General features: G+C 47.7%; 1 protein-coding gene and 1 non-coding gene across 5 annotated transcripts in view; both read right to left on the bottom strand.

Annotated features, from left to right (window-relative positions):
* Window positions 1-26552, bottom strand: part of CYTH1 (cytohesin 1) — a 90638-nt gene that overhangs the window by 15184 nt on the left and 48902 nt on the right. For 2 of the 4 annotated variants that reach the window (XM_027080883.1, XM_027080882.1), the window contains exons 2-12: window positions 18791-18873; window positions 17575-17639; window positions 15487-15553; window positions 15100-15218; window positions 14709-14789; window positions 13737-13849; window positions 12644-12792; window positions 12134-12246; window positions 6846-6924; window positions 3308-3379; window positions 2245-2399 (exon numbers count right to left, since the gene is read on the bottom strand). In XM_027080883.1, coding sequence (XP_026936684.1) covers window positions 2245-2399; window positions 3308-3379; window positions 6846-6924; window positions 12134-12246; window positions 12644-12792; window positions 13737-13849; window positions 14709-14789; window positions 15100-15218; window positions 15487-15553; window positions 17575-17639; window positions 18791-18873 — 1096 coding nt within the window. The remainder of the gene's footprint in view (window positions 1-2244; window positions 2400-3307; window positions 3380-6845; window positions 6925-12133; window positions 12247-12643; window positions 12793-13736; window positions 13850-14708; window positions 14790-15099; window positions 15219-15486; window positions 15554-17574; window positions 17640-18790; window positions 18874-26552) is intronic. The other 2 variants (XM_027080881.1, XM_027080884.1) reach the window with 1 other exon arrangement.
* Window positions 10715-10818, bottom strand: LOC113606711 (U6 spliceosomal RNA). The gene has a single exon (XR_003427673.1). It is a non-coding gene; the product is annotated as a U6 spliceosomal RNA (small nuclear RNA).

Here is a 26552-nt window from a genome sequence, read left to right on the forward strand (position 1 = left end):
TGCCTCTGCCCCAATATTTTCACTGGGAGAGCGTCAGAGCCAAGGGCGGCTGGAGCTGAGTGCCGCACGTGGAGGAGGACGGCTCCCTGAGTCAGAAGGCTCGGGTCTGTGGTTCGGGACGAGTGAATTCACCTCGCTGTGCCTGTGTCCTCATCTGTCACCTGGGGACAACCATCCTGCTGCACCCACCTTCCCAGGGCTCTGGGGAGGGTTAAGGGCGCTGAGCCGTGGAGCTGGAACAGCGTCTGCAACTCCCACAAGGAGATGAGGCCAGCTCCGGGCAGACCCCGGGATCCACCCCCGAGGAGGCTCTGCATTCACCTCGATGGAGGGACTGAACCATTCCAAGCATGACCGTAAGGAGGGCTCGGGTTCTCTGACTACCGAAGTACAATGACATGAAAGGCAGAATGTACACCTGCAGACAGAGCCTTTTTGAAAGAACAACGAGTTGGGGGAGGCTACACACAATCCCCTGTCAACACACGCTCTGATGCCCTAACGATCATGCAGGACAGCACACGGACCCAGAGACACAGAGACACGGTCACCGTGCACACACAGGAAGTTGGTCCACACTAGAGGGCGCTTCAGACTGGACAAAATGGATTAATAAACGGTATCAGGACAATCGGCCACTCACTTGAGAAAATAAGGTTACATCCTTTACTTCAAACCACATGCAAAAAATACATTTCATAAGGATTAAAGAGTCAAGTATTTTTTAAAAAACATGTGGTAAAAAAAAGGGTACGGGGACATGGGTAAGGAGCTCTCCGTGGCCACAGGTCCCCAAGGCGCCGCTACTCCTCCACACAGACCTCAGGGTGCGTCCAGCACAGAGGACCCCTGAGCCTCCTTATTGGTGGTGACGCCAGAAACGCTGCGGTGCCTCATGGGCTCCACGGCACGTGGGACGGCCTCGGATGACACCACACTTCCGACAGCCGTCATCGTCCGGGGCTACCTGAGTCCAGGCGGCGTGCTGAGCACGGCGCTGCACCATCTGTCTCACCCTCAGAACGGCCTTGTGCCTTAACACCATCATCCAGAAGGGGGCGGCACCGTCCTCGGGAGTCCTCAGGGAGCCCCACCTCTCACTGCTGTGTGGTGAGCAAGAGTCAGAGCGGGAACTCTGCACAGGCTGGCCTGACTCTGAACCGGTGCTCTCCTGTCCCGCCCATCTGAACCGCACAACTTTCAGAGGCTCTTTGTGTGGGAATAAACGACCTGCTCCTTCCCCCACATCACCTGGCCCCCTTTCAGCCATTTATTCACTATTTAACCCTGGCCCAAACACTACACTTGTTTTAGTAGAGGTGCCAAAAACACCACAAAAACTAGAGCGTGCCCAGCCCCTCAGGAGCAGGCCGCGGCCCCGGTGGGAGAAGGCCCGTCACTCGGGGCGACGCAGGACCCGCAGGGCCTTGGGCGCCGGTCAGTGCGGCCTCACTAGTCTCCAGGGGAAGCCTCAAGGCTCAGTAATGGGGACACCCTAAGGAAACGGCTGGGCCATGTCTGATGGGCGCAGCGCTGGCGGGGAGAGCGAGGATGCACTCCCAGGGGCAAGACAGGTGTGGTGATGGGCAGTGGGTGTGATGGCGGGCGGGGCAGGGTTCACAGAAGCTGTGGGGAGGAGGAGCTGCCGGGGCAGGACACCTCCCCCGTGAAACAGGTGCAGCGAGGGCCAGGAGGAGCCCTGGACCCCAGGATCTGTGTACACCTCCCTTACCCCAGAACCGCCACTTCCTCACAGCTCAGCAGGGAGTATGAGGCTCTGCCTCGCAACCCTGGATCACGGCCACGTGACAAGCATTCATTACTTACCCTCTATGGGCCTCAGTCTGCCCATCTGTAAATGGGACAACAGTGCCTCACAGGACTAAGAAATTATAAAAGGGAACGGTTACAATCCCCGCTGAGCTGCCACCATGAAGACGAAACCCACTTCCTAAGCCGTGAAAAGGCCAGTCTGGCCAGTGGCACCTATGCCTATAAGCCTGCCCACCTGTCCCCTCTTTGGAGCCATGAGCTGCACTTGGGAAGCCTAGATGTGAGGCGCACTCTTAAAAACGCTCCATGGTCAAGAAGCCAGACACCCAGGGAAAGGTCACCGGGGAATCACAGTCAAACTACTCGCTAGCGATTCAGCACACAGGGCGCAGAGGCGGGATGGGCAGCCCACGGGACAGCTGGAGCGTCACTATCTGAGAGGCGAGGTCGCCAGCTTCACCTGCCACCTACTTGATGCACTTGATCCAGTCTTCCTTCTCCTCAGGTGTTGGGGCTGAGATGCGGTACACCGTGTGGTTCCCCTCCACCACTCGCCCGTCAGCCTCTGTCTTACAGGCCTTAATCACTTGGTCTTTATTGTCGGGGATGTAAAGCTCAAAGCAGTTCTGAGAATTAAGAAAGAGAGGGAGAGAGTGACAAAGATCTAAGAAAGCTGCTGACCAAGAAAAAAGTTAAGTTCCCAAAAAGTAAATTTTTATTTCCAAAAAAAAAAAAAGTTAATTTATTTCTTTATTCTCACCTTCATAAAATATAGCCAACATATGTTTTCCTTTGGAAAAGAGGAGCCTAGAAGTGGAATTCTGGAGAATGTAGATTGTATATAAATAGGTTTTATTAGCAAAGATATCGAGCAGATGATACACATTAGCTCTACTCCTAATATATAGAAGATATGGAGCGAACTGCAGGTAACTTAATGCCTTTTAAAGCCAAGCCAGCAATACGATATTCCAAAACAGAGGAAAAATATTTATAAGCGATCTGAAGATCATAAAATAAGTGGTCCAATCGTGAGAGCTTGATGCCTTTTAAGGAAGGACAATTCTATACCTCATGTGATATTCAATAAATGACACTAAAGCTGATGGACAGAATGAAAGAGGTTATTTAGTCTCACCTTTGGCTTGAACTGTAAAGATAATTTTAAAAGTTAGGCTAACTTAAATTAAATCATATGAGTACTTTCGGGGTTTTTCTCAAGTACAGCTGACCCCTGAGTAAGGCGGGGGTGGGGGTGGTGCTGGCCTTCCGCGCAATTAAGCATCCTCGTATGACCGACAGTCGGCCTCCGTCCGTACAGCAGTGCCTCAGCAGCCGCGGACTTAGCCAAGCACAGACGGCACTCTACCATAGGAGTTACCACTGAGAACAGTCCACGTGTCAGGGCACCCACACAGCCCCAACTTTGTTGTCCAAGGGTCAACTGTAAACCTCTGCAACTTCTTCCTGTATCGAACAGCTGCTATGCCCATCCCTTCTGTCCCCCCAAAACATCTCACCAAAAAATACTCACTGGTTTTTTGGAGTCTTCCACCTCCCGGATACTCAGGTTCTCTAATGGGATAATTCCACGGGGCTCCTTATCCTGCAGAAGAATTGGAGAGAGAAGACCTAACTGCTCAGTTTATGAACGCATGTCCTGTTACCTTCCTCACGGCAACTCAGCCCAGCTGCTGTGACTCCTCCACGACATGAAGTCCCACAGAGCAGCTTTAAAAACAAGAATAGGGTCAAGAAATGTGTGGGTGTTGTCAACATACCACATATGAATCCCTAAGACCGAAAAGCCTTTGGAGGAGGAGCTTCCACAGACGTTCTGAAAGAGTGAGTGTGACAAGAGCTGTGGGTGGCCCTCCAGTGGGGAACATGTAAGGCCCTTTCACACAAAAATTATCCTGCTTCTTTGTCTGGCCCGCCTACTCATCCTTCAAACCTCAGTTCCAGTGTCAGCAACCCTAGGAAGCTCAAGTCTCGCCCGAGGTGCCCCTGTTCTGTGCCCGCAACGCCTGGACTATAGTCGTGTCGTGTGTCACCACCTTCTCACTATCTCCAGCCTCACCTCCCCCTCCAGACTGTAGGATCCTCAAAGAGACACTGCAACTCCACCTGGACCCAAAAGCATCTAAACTCCTGTCCAGAACAGAGCCCTGCGTCCCCTCACACCCACTGGCCCTCCTCCAGGACTTCCCATCTCAGCAAAGGCCACCCCCACACCTGCTGGGCCATCAGCCTTCACCTCTTCTCCCTGATGTCCAGACAACCAATGGCCAAAGACTTTGTTCCAAGTTCAACAGTTTAACCGGGCTATGCCTTGGCACCAAGCTTCCTAGGACAGATGTTCCTAAACTACCATATGCACTCTTTTGATTTGCAGATCAGGTTTGTTTCTCCTTTTTAGGGAAATAATCTCATAACTTGTCTTTGCATTTGCAGGTCCCAGTCATTCTGGTATTGGGATCATCCTCATCTGTCCTCCGCACCTGTTCGCTGGCCCTCGTTTTTGTTTTTTTTTTTGCGGTACGCAGGCCTCTCACTGTTGTGGCCTCTCCCGCTGCAGAGCACAGGCTCCGGACGCACAGGCCCAGCCACTCCGCGGCATGTGGGATCCTCCCAGACCGGGGCACGAACCCATGTCCCCTGCATCGGCAGGCGGACTCTCAACCACTGCGCCACCAGGGAAGCCCTACCCTTAACTGTTTTAATGCTTGTCTTTCAGACACAATCTCTATGACTGTCTCAAGCCTTTCTTCTAGGATAGTGATTACATTTCTAGCTAATCATTCCTTAAAGTTTTAACTTATGTGTTAATAAGTAAGTTATAATTCTACAATTATATAGTCATATTCTTAATATATAGTTTTGGTTCTCATTTAAGTCTGAAACTACTGGAGAGCCAGCTATTGGTGTTCTGGTCCACTTCCAGAGTCTCAGGAGAGAAGCGAGTGGAGGGAGCGCCCCCCTCAGACACCCCGAGCCCCAACTCTCCCCTGGGGTGCTGGTGTCCGGCATCTCTTGGAGCTGATGCTCACCGCACGCCCCCCACAGACAGTCTTCTACATGAACACACACCCAGAGCTTTCAATGATATCGCAGAAAGTGAGTCCTGTTTTTCCATTTTTCTCGTTCCCGGTTTCTACCCTGCAGCAGACCTCACCACTCCTCCATCCAAAGGGGGAGGAGGGAAGAACTCCTACTCGGTTTACTTCTCCCAGACTTGTGCACGGGGAGGTCTGGGGCTGGTTGTGCCTGGCCACGCAGCAAGGGGCCTTCTGCTGGCTCCAGGCTGCGCCGCGGCCCCTGCTGCCTACTGTGAAGCGCAGTGAATGAGTTCTGCCCTTTCCTTATCCGGCTGCTATGTCCCCACTTCTTTCTACTAGATTTTTCCTCTTTGTCAGGTAATTTCTGTGTGGTTATCTCCACCTACCATCTTAACCCTGAGGCTCCCCCCTCAGCATCTTCAGAAACGTTTTCTCTGGATTCCCACTGTCTGATAAAATGCTGGTGTGCTGCTAGACTGAATTCAGGTAACGCCACCATGGTCGGCATCATGAAGAACCACAAGATTCTAGAATCTCACTGCATTACCACTGAGACTGTCCCGGGACTCAGGGGTGCATTGTTTAGATGCCCTGCACATGGTTCATATCAACCCAGAGACCAGTGAAAAAGATTTAAACAAGATTTTAAAGATGTCACCAGTCTAGAAAAAACAGTTAATACATGGGGTGGGGGGACAGGGGCAAAACAGAAAGAAATTTACCAAGCTGTTCACAGTGGTACTTTGGGGGGTGAAAAAAAAATCTATCTTTGTACTGTTTTGGGTATTTGAAATACAGTACTCTCATAATTGAAAGGATTTTAATAACAGAAAAGCAAAGCCAGTTGCAGAACTTAACGAGGCATGAGTTTAGCCCCCATAACACACAAAATCCTGGTCAGCATTCCCTTGGAAATTGCTGAGTGACTGAATTATGAGCTGACACTGTCATGACTCTCAGTCCCCAAGTGAGAAGCCACATCCGCACGACGTCTGCAAGCTGAAGAACCACAGTGCGGAACACAGTGGAAACCCGCTTCACCCCCAAGCTGCAAAGGGCCAGGCACGGACCTGCATCCTGGCTCCTACCAAGCTTCACACAAACACTGCCAGGACTCTCATCCCATCTTGCTCTACCTTTATTATAAAAGATACTTCTAAACCTTCGTTTTCTCAGTAGGATCTCAACTGCCCTGATTTATTTAAGACACATTCCAGTGCTGCCAGTGGTATATGGTTTGCTCTTTCGATGACCAGGAAACAGGGCAGAAACGAGGGCCTCCAGCTGTGGGGAGCCCGTCTGAGTGGGATCCAACCTGAGGCTACCAACCTGCTGGGCCTCCTGGGGGCTCCTAGAGGGAGCTTCAGAAAAGGTTTTACTGTACAATCTTTATTCTCACAGACTCTGTACAATCTTTATTCTCATAGTATTGTGTGTATTGTAATTCCATTCCCACTAAATAAAAACCAACAAAACTTTCAGTTTAAGTAAACGTCAATTTCTTAAAACTCCAGGTAATCTCCCATTTCGTTTCACCTTCTTTTCCTCTATGACATATTTTGCCCCTTGGCCGTTTCTTCTAAGTCAGGTGCTTCAGTATTTCCGCTGCCACAGAATCACAATTACTTTGGTTTCCCTTTCAATGGGGCCACAAACTCTCTCTTGGCCATGGGTCCAAGTTCATTCTTTCTAGCTCGGCTCTACAACCCATTTCTAATGCCGTGTATGATGTTGTCTGCCACTGTCTCCTGGCCGGGCACATGGTGTCCCAATGGAGAAGTGGATGTCAGCTCTGAGCTACGGCTCCTGTGGCCAGACACCCCACACCACACCCGGGCACCCCTCTTGAGATGCGTCTTAGCCCTTCCACTTCACATAAACTCTCCTCCTGCCCCAAAGATGCAGCAGGACAAATCTGACTGTCTCCCCCTGTGTCCTTCAACCCTGTCTCATTAGAGCTGTTTAAACACAGGCCTGGTCCACCCCCATCCCAGCTGACCAGCAGGCGCTCACCGTCGTGTATTCAAAGTAGTAAAGGCAGTTGTCAGTCAGAATGAACCAGCGTCTTTTCCAAGTCTTTACCCTGCCACCTGCAGAGCAAAGAGAGATGCGTGTTGGATAGGAGTCAACCAGCCAGCGCAGGCTCCGGGGGGCTCGAAGCTCTGCCCCCAGAGAGGGTGCAGGACGAGGAAGCGGGGGCAGGGCGCCAGGAAGACACTGAGATCATGGCAGATTTACATCAGTAACGAGACACAGAGCCAAAACAGAAGCACCTTTCACAGCGTGAAAGTCTGTGGGTACAAGCAGAGCAAGCAAGTTGGGTGGCCCCCTGGAGATGACATCAGAACAGCAGATGAGAGCACGGGCTGGGGAGGGAGCTGGGACGGTGATGGACCAGAGAAGCGTCAGCAGAAGCCTATGGATGCGGTGGAAATGGGCGAACACAAGAGGAGGGGAGAGGGCCAGCCCCCTGGCTACGCTACACTGCTGGTCCACCAGCCCAGGGTTTTATCAGAACAGGACAGGAGGAGGAACCAGGAAGTAAGACATTTTAATCCCCTCACAATCAAATCCAGTTTTCCTGGAACATGGAACCCAAGTTCCTTCGGTTTCACCTTCTACCCCACCTTCCTGACTGTAGTGCGTTTCTACACTGGCTTTTTAGGTTTCTGGGCCAGTGTCCTAAATTCCCCCAGAGTCCTGGGTGGGACAAAGCAGTATCCCTGGATCAGGGAAGAATCCACTGGTAAGCAGAGGTCCCTATTCAATTCTGGACTTCTCACCGGAATCTTGAAACAAAAATAACTGGAGGAGGAGGCCACAGGCCAAGTGAGCTCTCACGGGTGGCTGTGAGCTGTTGAAGGTTCCCTTAGTCCTTCTCAATATTTCTCAATAAGAAGAAACACCAGGGTCATGAAGTTATCCCAAGATGATACAAAGGAAGAGAAACTTCACTATGGCCTCGGTGAGTGAAGGCACATCCTGCTCTCAACCTGACCATGAGCAAAGCCCTTCTTCTCCTCGACTTACACCGGGTCCAGGGAAAGCTTTCTGAACATGAACCATATGAAAGGCCTTCATGTGGTGAGATACACACAGCATTTCATAAACACTTCTTACTGCCCTGGACAGGATATGCTCTTTTGCTGACTTAACCTACAGAGAACATCACTTCTCCAATCCTCATAAAGAACAAGGACCACAGGGTGTAAATTTAGTGACCCCAGTCACGCTTCCTTGCTTGCCCCTCACCACAAACAGCTGAGCACAGGGTTTAGAGGGAGTATCTCCAGCTGCCAGGACGTGGCTGTGTGATCACGCCAGGTTTCCTCAAAGGATCCGACTGCTGGAGCAACGCAAATCCTGTCACGGAAATGAAGTGTCCAGCGTCGGTCCCGGTAGCAGTTTTAAGGACAGCTGGACTTTCGGGCCCCTTGCACGGCTCTGCTCGGATGCCCGAACTCTGAGAGGTTAAGCAGCTCATCATGAATTGCCGAGGTTCCCAATGGCACCACCTCACGGAAGGAGTTTGGTCCTGAGCCAGCACGCGCTACGCCCCCAGCCGCACCCCTGCTGCTGTCAAAGCGAAGACCGGCTCGACTCTCTGCCCACAGCAACTGTCAGCTTCTGTGAGCACGTGCCTCTGGCCCCTAAGGCCCTAGGGCATGAACCAAGAGAACCATGGATGGAAATACGACATGCGTGAGGAAATGGGAAAGGCTGGGCAGAACCGAAATAAATCAGGAGGAGAAAGAACACAAGGAATATACTTAGAACTGGAGCCTATTTGTTATAAAAAGGAAACCCCCTTCCCCCTTTCAGAACCCGAGGAAGCAGCTCTTCTGCCTTTTGGGCCTTCACCCCCACACGGGGCTCAGCACACAGGACACCTCAACCCATGCCCACTGCCGTGCGCTCCCCTCACAGGACCACCCCGGGGCACCTGGGGCTCAGGAGGTCGTGGAAGAGGGGTCAGATGTCCCAAGGAAGAAGATGGGAGGAAATCTAGGACAGAAAGCAAAGCCGGACAAATCCTCTCCCTGGTGATGAAAGCGTGGCTATTTCATTTCCCGACAACCTGCTGCATTAACGAGACCCCTACCATGAAGCACCACGCGGTCCCAGGGACACATTTCATGTTGAAAGGGAAACAGACATGAAACAAGCAGACAGACCGATGCGCGCACCTAGGACAGTCCCTGAGGAACTCACAGGACCACCTCCCAGCCTGCGGGCCTCTACTCCGTAGATGTAAAGGCCAGACGCTGGCTCCCCCGGAGCTGGGTGGTAACCACCTGACAAGGCCCGGAAACGTTTCATAAATGTCAGTGTTGGGGCCGTTCTTTCCCTTGAGGCTCTGCTCAAGTGAGGCTGAAGCAGACACCTGAGGACTTCCTCATCTAGAAAACATGTTTCCCTGAATCAGCAAGTGGAGAGCAGATACCAACGACATAACTATGAGGCCAATTTGGGGGTTTGAACGATGACTCATTGAAAAAGAGGAGGGAGAAAAACAAAACAAAACATAAAAAACAGAGCCGAGGTTGTAATGCCCTCCCCTAAAACACAGGAGATTAAACGGAAGGACTTCAAGAAGGGATTTGGGGGTTTTATCTTTTTTAACTTTACCTGGCCTCATTCTGAGTTTAAGAAACACCATTTCCCTTTTTCATGCAAAGGCAAATGTCCTATGTTGTCTAATTTACTTCTTTTCCTACTTTGCTTCTCTGGTCACGGCACGTGTGCGTGAGCACACGGCTGCGGGAATCACAACCTCCTCCTCTCCTCCACTTCAGAAATCTCTGAAGTTCCTGAGTGTCAATTTGAGTCAGTAATATAGCATACGCCTGGCCAATAATTCCGAGAGACAATTCAGTGAATACTTTGTCTGCGTTTACAAATCCACTCTTAGTGTGTTTTCTTGCACTACTGCACTCAGGAAAGTTCAAATTGTCCCACATCTGTGTGCCCAGCTGTTGGATGTACTATGCACTACCCCTCCAAGGGAAACATGAAAATCACTCCGCACCCCCAATCCTGACCAGTTCCCTAGGGACTGTACGGTAAGTTAGAAGCAGCATTAACACTACCACCAGCAATTTAAAACAAAATAATCAAAAATAACAAAATAAGAAAACGCTGCAGCGATTACAGTGGCCTGGGCAGAGCGAGCGAGCAGGTTGAGGGGATTACATACCTCCTGGAGTTTGGGGCAAGGAAAAGGAGAGCCAAAATCATGGAAACATACAAATGAGGGAGAAAAGAAAATTAAAACAAAGAAATTAAACCCGACTCCTTAACCTTAAGGTGCACTGTATTAGTCATTCATGTCTGCCTTGTGGGGACGGGACATAAAGACAGTAACAGGGCAAATGCCACTGTCCGGCGTGTGAATGAGGGGCTGGCCTCATCTGCCACATCCCATCTGGTAAAGACAAGATCTGAGGCACCACCAAAATCCTGGCCTCAAAGATGCCACAAATCAGCTCTCACCAAGCTGACGTTTATTAGTATATCCTGAATCCAGAGCAAAGACAGTGAAGATTACTTTGGGGCAAATTAAATGTCTCTCTTCGGATGGCTACCTCTTTTTAAAGTGTGTGTAAAAATGCTCACACACAAGCCTGTGAATACATATGTACATATGTGTATACACAAGAATACACAATCTTATGGTTATATGCATACACAGACATATACACACAATTGCAGACGGCTGGAAGGCCTGCCTTCTGTGGCACACACATACGAAGGGGTGATTTGAAGTGTGCTACAATGAAAACACAATGTGAAGAGTTTAGGAGGGTTTGGTGGAGGTCTGGAAAAAGTAATGCAATGACCTAAAAACGAGTCTCACATTTAGTTAAATTTTTTTCTTTTTAAAAAATATGGGATGCCTCATGAATTTACATGTCATCCTGGTGTAAGAACCAAGATAATCTTCGTACTGTTCTAATTTTACTATCTGGGCTGTCAAAGCTAACACTTAGTATTAGCATTTAAACAAATTTCGCTGGAGGGGGAAGCAAATCCAAACCTGGATGCACTTTTAAATTTTCCAGCAGGTTCCCTTTTAACTCTAGCCACTTGGCAATAAAGATGCAGAGCAGAGTGGCCGCCTCTGGGGTGACTAATTTTAGAGCCTTAACTTCGAAGATTCTCCTGGCTTAAAGATACATGAAACGTTGACAAATTCAAGAGACATTTAAAACTCCAACCAGTGAGGTGGTGCTTAAGGAGAATTTATGAACTAAGTCATTATGTATAAACCCGAGGACTTAGGATATGCTTTTAAAAGGGAATACAAATCCTGCTGCCATCTGAACTAGTCAGAAATTGAAGATCTCATTTCAGCGCTTCCCAGATGTGTCAATAATGGCATGGAGCGTAAGGACTTCTAATCTCACTGGGACCAGGAGCCGAAATGGTAGAGGAGGATCATTCTAATGACACCTCCTGATAATGCAGGAACCCACACATCAAAAGGCCAAGGCAGAAAAAAACAGGGGAAAGTACTCTCTCAGTGGCCAAAAAATTAACATCGTTACATCCGGGGGCTCTCTCTGCATTCTGAAACGGTTAATGAAATAATCACATGTGCATATGAATGTGTATAAAAACCTTCCTTTTGGTTACTTTGTCACCTTCGTGGCAAGGCATGACCACAGATCTCAGCAATACAAGCTCACTTTTGGCAGAGGGAAGAGGAATAATTTTTAATTTTTCTGAATGAACAACATCATTAATGTGGCTGATTTGTATTGGAAAGGAGGGGGGAAAAAAAAACCAGCGCCCAAGAATGAGTAAGAGTGCCGTGGATTGCGCTGCAGCCAGGGCCTTGGGTTTGCCATGCACGCTGCCTGTGGGGAGCCAGATGCAGAAGGAAGTGATGATGCACCGGGGTGGGGGAGGCGGGAGCACCGGATACAAACTTGTGATGGGAAGTAGAGAGAAGGGCACAGCTGGCCGCCCTCCCGGTGGTCCGGGAAGGGAAAAGGACCAGGTCCTCCGGGAACTGCCCCAGAGAAGAAATGTGGAGCGCAAACAGATGTAGGCAATATTTATGCGGGCAAGCCTATCCCCAGGAGTCTCTGTGCATCCCATGGGGCACTAGCCGTGCATTCCTTCCTTTCTGGAGGCGATCTTGTTAGAACAGTACGAATTCATACCAAAGACTCTCCTTAGCGCCTCCTGCACCAACCCCCTTTTCCCCACAGTGCAGGCTCGGGTTGGCGAGCGTGCACACACACGTTCTTTCTAAGTTTCTGCGTTAGAAGCCCTAACCCAGATGGCATCACTTACCGAGCTTCAATAGCCAGCCTTCTCGGTCTGGGTTGAAGAAAGTGTGAGTAAGGTCATTCCCATCATCTTCTGGGATTTTAAAGGGTTCGTTTTTTATGCTCTCGTACAGATTCTGGGATAAAAGATGACACTGCATGTCTCTGATCCGAGAAATACCTCTCCTCCCGCCCTTTCCCACCATTCATTTAATAAGTGTCACTGTGTGCCACGCACTGGTGGCATGGAGAACATCTCTCCCTTTAGGGGCTCACAGAGACAAGAGAAATAAGATGCCTAATGGACAATTAAGAAAGAAAAGAGATCAGCCCGACTTCCATTCGAGCCTTTAGTTTCAGATTTATAAACCACTTTCCCCCACTGACTCCTCACTGGGCCTCACTACCAATTTCTTAATGAAATTCACATAATTATGTGTATGGTCCAAGTAGACACTGGATGATCCCACGTCCCTCCCGTCCCCTCCATCAGCACCGCCCGGGACCACTATCTTGAATCAGCGCGAAACTCACCCGGAGCAGCTCCTCGGGCAGGTCTCCCCCGTCGTTGATGCCTCGATTCATGGCAATGAACCTCTCCACGGTGGGCTTGTCTTTGACATTGGGGTTATGCAGGCTGGTGTTCAACATGATGATGGCAAATGAGAGGACATAACACGTGTCTAAAAGAGAAAAGCAAAATCCGATCGGAAACATCCCACCCGAAAGAACATGAAGCTCCGGATGAGATAGAGAATAAAAAGCAGTGCTCTCAGGGCTTCCCTGGTGGCGCAGTGGTTGGGAGTCTGCCTGCCGATGCAGGGTAAACAGGTTCGTGCCCCGGTCTGGGAAGATCCCACATGCCGCGGAGTGGCTAGGCCCGTGAGCCATGGCCACTAAGCCTGCGCGTCCGGAGCCTGTGCTCCGCAACGGGAGAGGCCACAACAGTGAGAGGTCCACATACCGGAAAAAAAAAAAAAGCAGCGCTCTCAAAAGAATGGGCAAAATCCATGCGCTTGGGTATGCTCTAACTGAAAGGTTATATACTGCTCACTGAAAGGAGCAAGGCACGGGAAAGACCATAAAGCATTCAAGACTTAAAGACGTTTATTTCTTCAGATTGTGAAAGAAGAACACATACACCATAGAAAACCAAAGGAGCACAACGTATAAAAAAGAAGATGTAAACTACCTACAATCTCACCACCTAGTAAGAACTTATTTTGCTTTCTCACATAAATGTGCCTACGTGTAAGGTATCACCAATGTATCTCACGGATACAGACTGTAACACAGTTACAATGAAAACAGATACATAGTTTTGAAGTCTCCTTTTTGGCTAATCTTATTAGCATTTTTCCATGTCAATAAAGCCTCTTTTTAAAAACATGAGTTTTAATAGTTGCATACTTCATAATTCAGAGGTACCATAACTTACATTCTTACTACCTTATTGTTAGAATTTGGATAGTTTCCAACCTTTTACTATTATAAATACCATTTAAAGCAATGTTCTTAGGCAAGAACCTAAGCCCTTTTGTTTTAGAAATGACCTAGTACCTAGAAAAGAACCTGACAGGCACTGCCAACCACAGGAGAGGACGCCCCTCGCCGCCACCCCGCTCACCTGTGGACTGGAACACCCCGTGGTTGCACTGACAGTAGCGCTGGGCAAACGCCTCCATCATCCGGTCAATCTTCTGGGCCTCTCCCGGCAGCCGGAAGCTCCACAGGAACTGCCTAGGAGGTGAAGACAGGGCAAGTTATGGGACTTGGGGAGATAATTTGTTTCTCTGTGAATAATTTCTGCGGCAAAGGGTGACGTGGGGGACTTCAGCCTTCTGTCAAGTAACTCTGAACAGATGCAGACTAACTACTCCACATCACCATTCTCTCGATCGGAGAGAATGTATTTAGAAAACAATTAAGATTTTCCTATTCAAAAGAATGGTTCTCCTCCTCAGACTGATACACAAGACTGAAATACAGATAATGCCCATTTTAAAAGAACTTCAATTTCCAGAAAAAAAGATGACATAGCAGGAAAAGAGATTTTCTATCAAAGCATTCAAGACTAATCCCTTTAAGTCAAAGAGAGACCTGTGGTCAACAGATTTAATTCTGGATTATTTTTCATCAATCTAAATGACAACACAAAAGATGGTATTATTTACACTAACGGCAGTGAAAATACCAAATGACAATTTCTCAAAAGACACAGGTAATAGATTTAGCAAAAAAAATTAATGTTGAGTTTTTTCCTTCTAAAATGAAGGGCATACTATCTACTTCCTATTCCAGGGCAGGAAATTAAAGGTTTTCTAAAGCGAAATTGGGAAAGATTCAAAGTGTAAACATCCATTTCCAAAATGTTAAATGAAAGACCTGAGGAACAGTTTTGCAAAATTTGCTTTCAATTTAATTCCCTTTAACCATCCAATCATTTCAATCATAGGCCAACGGACTACTCTCCTTTAAGATGCTTTGAGATACTCAAATAACCGCCAAAGGTAAATTTCATTAAAATGCCACACAGGGCAGACGCATAACCAAAGACCCGCCTCCCGCTCCAAAAGTTGCTAGCTGTGAACACACTCACCGTAAGGCCTGGACGAGGTTGAGATCAGTGAACTCATGTAGCTCCACAAACGCATGAAGAACCTGGATGTTAAACTCATCTCTAGCAAGAGAAACAAAAGATACGGGGGTGGAGGGGAGAGCAGAAGTCAGACACTGATGCTGAGAACCCAAGGTCATCCCGACCCCCAGCCAGGCCGCCTCCCACGCTGAGCGCTGCGGCTCCGTGGCCGGGGCGGGGAGGCAGCCATCTACCTGCAGCTCTCGGTCTGCTAGCTGAACACAGGAGTCCTTCCGCCCCCAGGCTGCTGTTCCCAGCACCCCTCGGGACAGAGCTCAGAGCATCATGGAGTTTGTTTCTCTAGGTAACTAACTGCTGACCAACCTACCACAGGTGTCTCCGGAGGCCTTACCTCTCCCCCAGGTAGTCACCGATGGCTGTTTTGTTGAGCCCTTCACCTTTATACAAGAACTGGGCGATGTCTTCGCAAGTGTTCTTCAGCAGATCATTCTCTATTAAGAATTGGATCCCCTGGAAAGACAGCAAAGATGCCAATGGTGCCTTAGACCCCAGGAAGGTTCGGAAAGGAGACAAGGGCGCAGGAAGAACGGGTATGGGTGCTCTGGACACAGAGGAAGTATCTACTAAGTAATTCCAAGTTCTGCAGGAAGCAGGGCTCACACGAGCTGCACTCTACAAACAGGCAGGTAAGCTGTCTTAGTGCCCCTGGGTTCCAGCTGACACCGCGGAAACCGCCACCTTACAGACTATGGGCTCTGGCTGCTGCCTTTCCACTTACTTTTTTAGGATCCATGTTGAATTTTTTCCTGCCCATGGCTACCTGTTTGTTCCTCTGCATGTTTTTCCTGTAAAACAACCACCACAGCCATTTAAGTACTCCAGGTATTCGAGAATTTCTGAAAGACTGATATGACCCCCACACGCGTCCACTGATTTGCAGGGATTTCGGAGATTCATCCAGGAAAGCACAGGCACACTTAGGTCTAACTACGGAAGGACACTGAAATCCTGACCCTGGTCCCAGGCTCATTTGTTCCTTCTACCGCAGTGGGTTTCTTTTTTTAACATGATTTTTTAAAACTTTATTGAGGTATAGTTTACATATCATATAACATACCCATTTTGAGTGTACATCTGAATGATGTTTAGTAAGTTTACTGAGTTGTGCAACTATCACTATAATCCAGTTTTAGAGCATTTTCAAAACCCTAGAAGCGTATGCTATGTAAGTTAATAGGTTATTGCCTCAATCTGTTCGTCCATTCATCTGCTGGTAGACATTTAAAGCTAATTCCAGTTTTTAGCTATTTTAAATAAGAATGCTGTAGATATCCTCGTGCATGTGGGCACACTCTCATTTCTCTTGAGTAAATACCTGGGAGCTGAATTGCTGGGCACAGCACGGATATATGGTCAACATTATGAGAAGCTGCCATCCCGTTTTCCCCAGTGTTTACACTGCTTATTCTCACCAGCTCTCGGCAACTCGAGACGCCACCTGTCTATTTAATGCCAGCCGTCTTAGTGGGTGTGAAGCAGCATCTCCTTATGACTAATGATACTGAGCATTTTTCATGTGTCTATTATACGTATAAAAGTGTTCAAGTTTTTTGCCCATTTTTTAGTTAAGCTGATTTATTTATATGTTTGTTTGTTTGGCTGCGCTGGGTCTTAGTTGTGGCACACAGGATCTTCGTTGCCGCGTGCGGGGTCTTTGTTGCGGCGTGCGGGACCTTTTTTAGTTGCGGCACGCGGGATTTTCAGTTGCAGCATGCGGGATCTAGTTCCCTGACCAGGGATCGAACCGGGGCCCCCTGCATTGGGAGCGCGGAGTCTTAACCACTGGACCGTGAGGGAAGCCCCTAAGCTGTTTTTTTATTAGTAAGTTTTATGTGTTCTTTCTATAGATATTCTGGATACAGGTCCTTTTTCAAATTTGGGTATTGCAAGTATTTTCTCCTCATCTGTGGTTTGCCTATTCATTTCTTCTAAGAGTATATTTTATAAGAGCAGAAATTGTAAATTCTGATGAACTCCTAATTGTCCATTTCTTTTAAGCTACAATTTTTTTTTAATGGCAAGTAAGAAAGCTATAATTCAGAACTGACAATGCTGTGACTGGATGTGATGAGCTGGCCGATTTCTGCAGGACATGCAGCTTCACTAATCCCTGATGGCCCTGCCCACACAAGTTTAAAATAACAAAATCAAACAGTCTCATGAAGCCAGACAGGGAGACTCAGGCTTAGAAAAATACAGACATGTAGTGAATTAGAAATAGCCCATTTACGACATTAAGCAGTTAGAAAATGGTCTGGGAATCCCATTCAAAATTAAACTCTCAAAGCAACTAAGATTTCATGTAGTTAAAAGAAGAAAATAACCTGCAGACATCCCTTGTCACTTTGTGCTATAATCTCATTTCTACGTTCTCTTCTCTTAAGTCTTAGGGAGGCACCAGCAAGCTTATGACGACACCCAGACACAACTGGGCCTCCAGCCTTCGGGAACTGCACTGGCATCATCCATTAAGCTTTTCCTTTACCCAAAAAGGAAAAACAGAAACTCTAGAATAGGTACACAGTGGACAAGAGAAGGGAAGAAATAGTTCACATGATAGTTTAAGGGCAATTTAAGGCTTTGGGGGACCTGCCAAGTTCTCCAGTTCAGCCTTTCCAACAATGTCAAAAGCCCTCACATTTAGAAGTCCCTGTGCTAAAGGCAAAAAGTATGGTTACATACATGCTTGCTAGGCAAAGAGGGCAGAAAACACACTTTCTTCTTAAATACACCACGTGTGTACAATTGCAGGCTGGCACTTGGCGATGCTACAGCCACAAAACCACCTGGAAGAGGACAGACTCACCTCTCTTCTGTGGACCCCAGGTTTTCAATTTCATTAGCTACTTCTGCTATCTCATCCTTCAGCCTCTGCAAAACACACAGCCCAGAATTACCAGGAGGAAGATACAGATCAAATTAAAATCTCGCACAACTCCCTCCAACCAAAAACTAAAATAAAGCAAAATGAAATTAAATAAGATGACGCCCCCCCAAAATCTAAACATTTTTGGAAAATTCATCTATTCAACAAATATTTCTTGGGTTCCTACCAGATAGTAAACATTCTAGGAAATACAAAGGTGAAAAAGATAACCTCCTGACCACAAGGAGTTTAGTCTAGGACAGAAATTTATAATCATACACACTATGTACAATATGTATTTTTCCACTGAAAACGGCAGCCTTAACACAGTCTGTTGGAGCACATCCGCAGCTCACTGAACAGCGGGTGACAGAAGATTCCCAGGATAAACCACTCCCCGCAACGCCCAGGCTGCCCAGCCAGCAGTGCTGGTGCTGGGCCAACAGTGCCGCCAAGTGGTTGGCAAAGGGAACGCTGATCCCAGCTCTGCCTTCCACCCCTCCCCCATCTAAGCAGGCCCTCAAGAGTGGACGACCGTCACGCTGGAGGGGGCTCTGAGTGAAGAACTGCGAAGCTTTCCCAGCACTTACCAGTGAAGGAGGAATCAAAGAACTAGGGCCACAGCAAAGTATACTCACACCAACACTGGAGCACGCCCAGTCTTTCCGACGATACACTTCGCAGCTTGGCGTTACAGGGTGTGCCCCCTCCCGTCCCTGCCCCTGAGCTCTCAAATGTGTTACAGAGCAGAGAATTCTAAAAGAATTGGCTTCCCCAGGGGCTAAATAATCCAACTAATGGCAACCTATCAACAGGTGTTTTCATTCCTATTTTGCAGAAAAAGAAACTGAAGACCAGAGAGGCAAAATTCTCTATCTAGAATCGCCCTGCCAGAAAGTGGCCACCAGGACGTGGACATGGGTCTACATAACCTGAAGCCTGGGTTCTAGTCGCAGTCAGGAGACCTGTCACTCTAGCCTGACAGCCGGCCAGCTGGGTGCAGCTTACAGAGCACTCCTCCTCTCTGAGATTCCACTCTCACTTGTTAATAAGCAAAGCTGGTTATCAATACCTGCACTTTATCAGAACTGTGGTGAGACCAAGGCAGAAGGTGTCACGAGAAGACACCTGGTCGAGGTGGCTGCCCAGCTCCTACCTGGATGTCAGCCAGCAGCTCCTGCTTCCTCCGCCGAATGTTCTCCAGCTCCTGGCGCTCCTCTGCAGTCAGGTCACTGGGAACTACAGAGAAGGAGGGAAGGATTACTAAGAAGGCTTTTCCTCGCCAAAAATAAATACAATCCAGAGACGCAAAAGGACAAAGGTACCACGGAAGGGGTGAGAAGCCAGTGTCGGAAATGAGCAACTGCTGGGGACGGATCTGGCTCCCATTCTCCGTCAGGATTACCAAGGTTAGAAAGGATAGTGGATCACAGAGAAGAGCTCTGATAAAGGAACAGTTGTCACAAAAAAACAAGAGAGAAAAGGCTGCCTGAGATGAGATGAGGTTGGCTAGGAATGAAAGAGGAGGACTGTGGGCCAGGCCCTGGCCATTTCCATCCTGAGGGGTGGGGGGCTCAGGCCCCTGGTTAATCCATCTCTCTAGGCCTCAGCTCCCTCACTGGGTCCAGCCCCGACACAGGGCAATGGCCATGACCCTAGCGGGGAGGGGGAGGCAACAGAGAGGCAACGTGAACAACAGTTTTGTGCCATTCTGGAGGGGGAAGGGGAGAGACTAGTATGTACAGAGAAAAAAAATCTAGAAGGACACACCCCCAAACTGAAACAATGTTTAACTCTGAGGATGGGGTTATGGGGACTTTTCTCTCTGCTTCATACCCTTTAACATTTTTTGAATCATATTTTTAAATGAGCTCTTATCATCAGAACAAAGTTACTTAATTCCCCATCACAGTTCTCACCACAAAACGCTTCCCCATTCCTCAAGACTCCATCTCCTCTAAAAGCAGGGGCTCAGGGTAGGTAGGCCCTACAACGGCCCTTCTGAGTGTGCGGGCAGCCAGCGGTCGATGGAAGAACAGGCGTTGGCATCAGGCACGCCCGGCTCCAATCCCAGATCCATCCCACCACACGGCACTCAGGCCACTTTGCACAGTTACTGAACCTATTCAGGCCGCGTTCACCACCAATAAAATGGGGACACCCTCGCCCATGCACTGGCTGCTGTGAGGGTGAAGTCCCACAGTCACTGAAGTGCGCCCCATCCCGCCTGGGGCTTAGGAGGGGCTCACAAGTGTTGGTCCCATTCCCTTGGGGGCCACAGCAAAGGGCCCCATGTTGCCAGATTGGGGGGGCAGTACCTGGATGCTCCCATCCTTCGCGCAGGCGCCTCAGTAAGTGAGAACTGCTCCGTATGATGTGGTGGCCACAAGCCGAGTGTGGGTAATAAGCACTTGAAATGTGATTAGCCCACTTTCAGATGGGCTGTGTGTGTAAAATACACACCAGTTTTGTACCAAAAAAGTTAACATATCTCTTTAATACTTTTTTGTATTGATTAAACATTGAAATGATAAGTTGGTAAATAAAATACATTATTTTAATTGTGCTCACAGGGGCTGCTGGAGTGTAACACTGCATTTGTGGCTCATATTACGTTTCTACTGGGCAGCACAGTGGAACAGTTCTGCTTAAAGGCGCAGTCAGGGTGCACGACTTGCCAACAATGGCACTGAAACTGAATCTACTGCGTTCAGAGCACAGTTACTCTCCCCAAATATTTCATAAAAATCATGTAAGACAATAGAAGAGGGTAGAAACAATAGACCACAATTAAGTCTCAGCACAGGTTAGTTAGTTACATTAGGTTCTAAGCTGATTCTTCCTTTTTTATCCAGCTTTTCCCCACCCTTGTCTAGAAAAGTGTCTTGTTTAAAAAAAAAAAAAATTTATTTATTTTTATTTCTTTTTTTTTTTTAACATCTTTATTAGAGTATAACTGCTTTACAATGGTGTGCTACTTTCTGCTTTGTAACAAAGTGTGTCAGTTATACGTATACATATGTCCCCATGTCTCTTCCCTCTTGCATCTCTCTCCCTCCCACCCTCCCTATCCCACCCCTCTAGGCGGTCACAAAGCACCGAGCTGATCTCCTGCTGCTATGCGGCTGCTTCCCACTAGCTATCTATTTTACGTTTGGTAGTGTATATATGTCCATGCCACTCTCTCACTTTCTCCCAGCTTACCCTTCCTCCTCCCCGTATCCTCAAGTCCATTCTCTAGCAGGTCTGCATCTTTATTCCCATCTTGCCCCTAGGTTCTTCTGACCATTTTTTTTTCTTTTACTTTTTTTTAGATTCCATATATATGTGTTAGCATACGGTATTTGTTTTTCTCTTTCTGACTTACTTCACTCTGTATGACAGTCTCTAGGTCCAACCACCTCACTACAAATAACTCAGTTTCATTCTTTTTTATGGCTGAGTAATATTCCGTTGTATATATGTGCCACATCTTCTTATCCATTCATCTGTCAGTGGACACTTAGGTTGCTTCCATGTCCTGGCTATTGTAAATAGAGCCGCAATGAACATTCTGGTACATGACTCTTTTTGAATTATGGTTTTCTCAGGGTATATGCCCAGGAGTGGGATTGCTGGGTCATATGGTAGTTCTATTTTTAGTTTTTTAAGGAACCTTCATACTGTTCTCCATAATGGCTGTATCAATTGACATTCCCACCAACAGTGCAAGAGGGTTCCCTTTTCTCCAGCATTTATTGTTTGTAGATTTTTTTTTTTTTTTTTTTTTTTTTGCGGTACGTGGGCCTCTCACTGTTGTGGCCTCTCCCGTGGCGGAGCACAGGCTCCGGACACGCAGGCTCCGCGGCATGTGGGATCTTCCCGGCCCGGGGCACGAACCTGTGTCCCCTGCATTGGCAGGCGGACTCTCAACCACTGCGCCACCAGGGAAGCCCCTGTTTATAGATTTTTTGATGATGGCCATTCTGACCGGTGTGAGATGATATCTCATTGCAGTTTTGATTTGCATTTCTCTAATGATTAATGATGTTGAGCATTCTTTCATGTGTTTGTAGGCAATCTGTATATCTTCTTTGGAGAAATGTCTATTTAGGTCTTCTGCCCATTTTTGGATTGGGTTGTTTGTTTTTTTGATATTGAGCTGCATGAGTTGCTTGTATGTTTTGGAGATTAATCCTTTGTCAGTTGCTTCATTTGCAAATATTTTCTCCCATTCTGACGATTGTCTTTTCGTCTTGTTTATGGTTTCCTTTGCCGTGCAAAAGCTTTTAAGTTTCATTAGGTCCCATTTGTTTATTTTTGTTTTTATTTCCATTTCTCTAGGAGGTGGGTCAAAAAGGATCTTGCTATGATTTATGTCATAGAATGTTCTGCCTATGTTTTCCTCTAAGAGTTTCATGGTGTCTGGTCTTACATTTAGGTCTTTAATCCATTTTGAGTTTATTTTTGTGTACAGTGTTAGGGAGTGTTCTAATTTCATTCTTTTACATGTAGCTGTCCAGTTTTCCCAGCACCACTTATTGAAGAGGCTGTCTTTTCTCCACTGTATATTTATTTCTGGCTGCATTGGGTCTTCGTTGCTGCACGCAGGCTTTCTCTAGTTGCGGCGAGCGGGGGGCTACTCTTAGTTGCGGTGTGCGGGCTTCTCATTGCGGTGGCTTCTCTCATTGCAGAGCACGGGCTCTAGGTGTGCGGGTTTCAGTAGTTGTGGCCCGTAGGCTCAGTAGTTGTGGCTCACGGGCTTAGTTGCTCCGCGGCATGTGGGATCTTCCCGGACCAGGGCTCAAACCCGTGTCCCCTGCATTGGCAGGCGGATTCCCAACCACTGCGCCACCAGGAAAAGTCCCTAGAAAAGTGTCTTTTAAGCTTCTCCAAGACCCACAATTAAAAAATGCATTCGATTTCACGACCCAATCTCCCCCATACACAAAAATAATACCCTTGGGACTTCCCCAGTGGTCCAATGGTTAAGATTCCATGCTTCCACTGCAGGGGGCATGCGTTTGATCCCTGATTGGGGACACTAAGATCCCGCATGCCTCACAGTGCAGCCAAAAAAGGAAAACAAAAACAAACCCCTCACCACGTGAAATCTATTGACATTTTCTACTGTTTTACACTTAGTTTTCCTAACAGTGGCTGTGGCCCACGAAACTGGTTTCGTACCCTAATGAACGCACTGAGTCCTGTAGTTTGAAATACACTCCTAATTCACTAGAGGCTGGAAGGCAGAGCCATCTAGAGATTCCAACAGACCACCTACACCCAAGCCCAGGCCTTCCAAGTGCAGCCTCAACTGTGCCTCTGTGAACTCAGGGGTGAGCATGCCAGCAGCTACTTCAGGAGAAAGCTAACGAACAACAGGTCAGCTCTAGTTAGAGCAAAAGCCACTCTAAGAAACAGCACAAACTATACTGATCCATTCCCCATTCTAGAGAAAAGCACACCCAAAGGAGTTCACTCTGCTTCTTCTGGACTTCACAAACCGGAAAAATTTCTAGTCCATGAAGATGAGAAGTTCGCTTTAAGAAACTAATTTCCGGAGCTTCTAACATAACATGGTTTTGCAAAATTTGAGGCAATAGTTCATTTCTTTAATAGCTATTCCATGGGGGAATGAATAACCAGGCTTTGACTCTGCACCACAGAGAAGGCTTGATCAGATCACTAAGGAGTCTCGCCCCAATCAGAGGCAAGACTACGTCCTCATAACAAGGCTGATGAAAAACAGAACCATGACGTGAAAAATCTGTATCTCAAGACTGCTGGATACCCTGAGAAGCCAATCTCTACTGTTCCAAACTGGAAACTCTCAGTGGTGGCTTCCTTTTCAGAATCTAAGCACCCAGCCATTCTGGGTTAGCCTTCACACAAGACAGTTTTTCTGGAAGGTCACAATCTAGTTTCTGCAGTAGAAGTTCAAAATGTGCCTGCGGTCCTCCACCTTCTGAGATGCTGCTTTAGAGAGAGTAGAGGGATAAAAAAAGGTACAGTCCTGCAATACCACAGAGTACGGGGAGAGGGGCCATCGGCAAAAGAGGCTTCAACGAATTTCCAGGGCAAAGAAAGCAGAGCGCCAACACCTCCCTCTGAAAGCAGAGACTCCACCAGGGCAGGGACCTTGCATGCCTGACACTGCCGTGTTCGCAGCACCCAGCACAGTGTCTGGCACCCAAAGGTTCTGAATATATATTTGTCCCCAGGCAAAAACAAAGGAGCTGGACCGACACGCGGAGAGCAAGCATGGGAGAGGGTGCCCAGGGCGGAGCCTCGATTCCTATGTTTGGGAGGCCTGGTACTGCCCTGTGGAGAGCAGACTTATGCCCTGGGCCCGTCCCCACACTTGGAGCTCCCACTCAGCCCATCCACCGTATCATTCTTCCGCTCACAGAGATGGCTGAGCCTCCGGCCCGAATGGGAACCAGCAGGGCAGGGAGCAGATAACCTACCCTGGAGCAGACAGAGATAATTAAGGGAACAGAGAAAACTTTGAAAGAACAGGAAACTATGAAAAGGACACAACTACAGAAAAATAATAAGCTCTTGGAAATTAAACATATTTTGCCACTCTAGCCTCTCCCAAAATAAAAAAAGTCAATAAAAGGATAAAAGATGAAGTTGAGGCACTCCTACAGAACAAAGTGCAAAAGAAAAGACTTGAAAAAAGAAGCAAAACAAAATATAAGCAAGAAGTCAGTCCATTCAGTATAATAAAGTTTTTTTAATCTCAGAGAAGTCCTCAGAGTAAAGTTCAGAAGTTGAAGGATTAAAGACAATCCTGAAACCTCGATGAGGAGTAAAGAGGGGAACCAGACCACCCACAAAACAAGAACTGGGCTGGAGCAACAGAGATCCCGTAAGACAGTGGAAGGGCCTTTCAAAGTTCTAAACAAAGACGATTCTGACCCGACACGCACGCACGCTCACAGCGTGGAGAGGATCCGATCAGAACAACAGGCCAATGGGCTGCAAGAAGACCGTCCTCAGGAAGAGTGGACGAGAGAATGAATGGGAAAGAGCTGGAGTGTTTACGATGGGAGAAGGCATCACTGGGTCTCCTCTCAACAGAACAACGAGGTAGCTAGAAACAGGAAAAACAAAGGCTAGAGGGAATCAGGGTTCAAGCCACAAGCCAATGGGAGGCAAGAAAGGAGGCATCGACCTTGGTGCTGGGAAGAGCTCCCAGGAGGGCGCACACTCCTGTCGCGGGGCGGGTGCCGGTGGGGAGCACGTGGCACAGAGGCCACTTCAGGTTCCAGGACAAAAGCTGTATGTAATCAGCTGTGAGCATGCTGAAATGGGGGAAGAGCTGACGGAGGTGTGAGGGCCTGAGAGGGGCAAGCGGGGTCCCCGCACCTCCTCTTACAAAGGAGCAGGAGGCACGCGTGAAAGATCACAGACAGAAATCAAGGTTGTCAATGCGTGTATGAAAGTCTCAAAGATGAAAATTAAGCGACCAGACATTTGTGAAAAACTATCAAAAATGGACAGGGAGAGAGTGAAGGAAAGAATGCTGCAAGTGAAGGAAATCAGGAGATAATCTTTGACTCTGATAAAATAATCAGCAGGAAGAGAATATTAATACACACCTGGCAGCATCTACCAGAAGATCAAAATCCAGAATAAGTTCATTATGAGTGGTTGCTTCTGGGTAGGGGGTCAGGGAATGGAGAGAGACGGGGCACAAGAGCTCCTGAATACTTGCTTAAAATAATACAGTTAAGTACTACTGCATTTTTTAAATGAAAAATAAAAATGTTAGCCTATGGTCACTAGAAAAAGACAGGCCTTCTATTGGGCTGGCCAGAAAGTTCGTTCGGGTTTTTCCGGAACATCAATATGTCCTGGTGGTCAGATGGAAGATACTTCTAGCCAATGTGCAGTTAGAACCAGCAAGACATTTATCCACATTTACTTTGAAGCTGTCTCCTGACATTAACCACGCGATTTCTAAATCGCTTCGCCATTCCACACTTAGTACCCTTAAATCACAGCACTGCTTCCCTTTTGGTTCAACAAATCACCTAAGAACTTACTACAAAAAAAAAAAAAAAAAAAGAAGCAGATTTAGATCTCATTTTTCCAGTGGAATTTTGCTCTGAGGTGAGAAAAAAAAATCCAGCATTTTAACAAATGTATTTTCCTCTGCTTAAACTTATCAATGCAACAGCAAATTTTCAACTCAAGCCCTCATTCTCATGTTGCCCATGAGGAAAAAAAAAAATTCCACAGACAAAATGCTTAATTTCATTTAACAGCATGAAGAATCAAAACCATGGCTGGAGAGCCAGAGGAGTAAGCGATCCCTAGCATCCTAGCTGGCGTCTCAAGGACCCTGGAAGGCTGCCACCAGGACACGACAGGAACAGCTGGTACTCAGAAACCACCACATCCACTCGGCACCCCGAGTTTCTGAGAAAGCAGCGTGGGCCCCTGGGAAAGGCATCTATCTACCCACGCCCTGGCTCTCCTGCGTAGCTATTAGGGTTAAACTGTAAAAGATCTGATGGGCCAGATGGCAGAGCAACAAACAACTCCTCCCCCACCCCCCCACCCCCACCCCCCGACTGCCACGTGCTGCAGCCACGCTTCTGTGCCAGGAAGGCAGCTAAGCCCTCTTCTCCTGAAAAGAATGGCAACTAGGGAGGCAGCGGCCTGCGCATAAAGGACACGGGGCAGAGGGCCTGGAGGCCTTGGGAATTCATGCCTGCAAAGGTTAATTTCAATACAAGGTGTCCTGCTTCCAGCACGGGGACCAGTCCAGTAGCAGCCCCTCACCATTCCCTTGCAGGGCTCCAATTTAATGAAGGGGATTAAAGAGCCTACAACAACAAGGGACCATTGTGCTCGGCTGTGAATAGAAAAGCCACACAAGGGGACCTTCTATTTATTTCTTTATTTAAATGTTGCTCTGCGGA

The sequence above is a fragment of the Aethalodelphis obliquidens genome, unplaced genomic scaffold (genome assembly GCF_003676395.1).
Source record: "Aethalodelphis obliquidens isolate GAN/ISIS:26980383/991018 unplaced genomic scaffold, ASM367639v1 scaffold44, whole genome shotgun sequence".
In the NCBI taxonomy this organism is placed as follows: domain Eukaryota; kingdom Metazoa; phylum Chordata; class Mammalia; order Artiodactyla; family Delphinidae; genus Aethalodelphis; species Aethalodelphis obliquidens.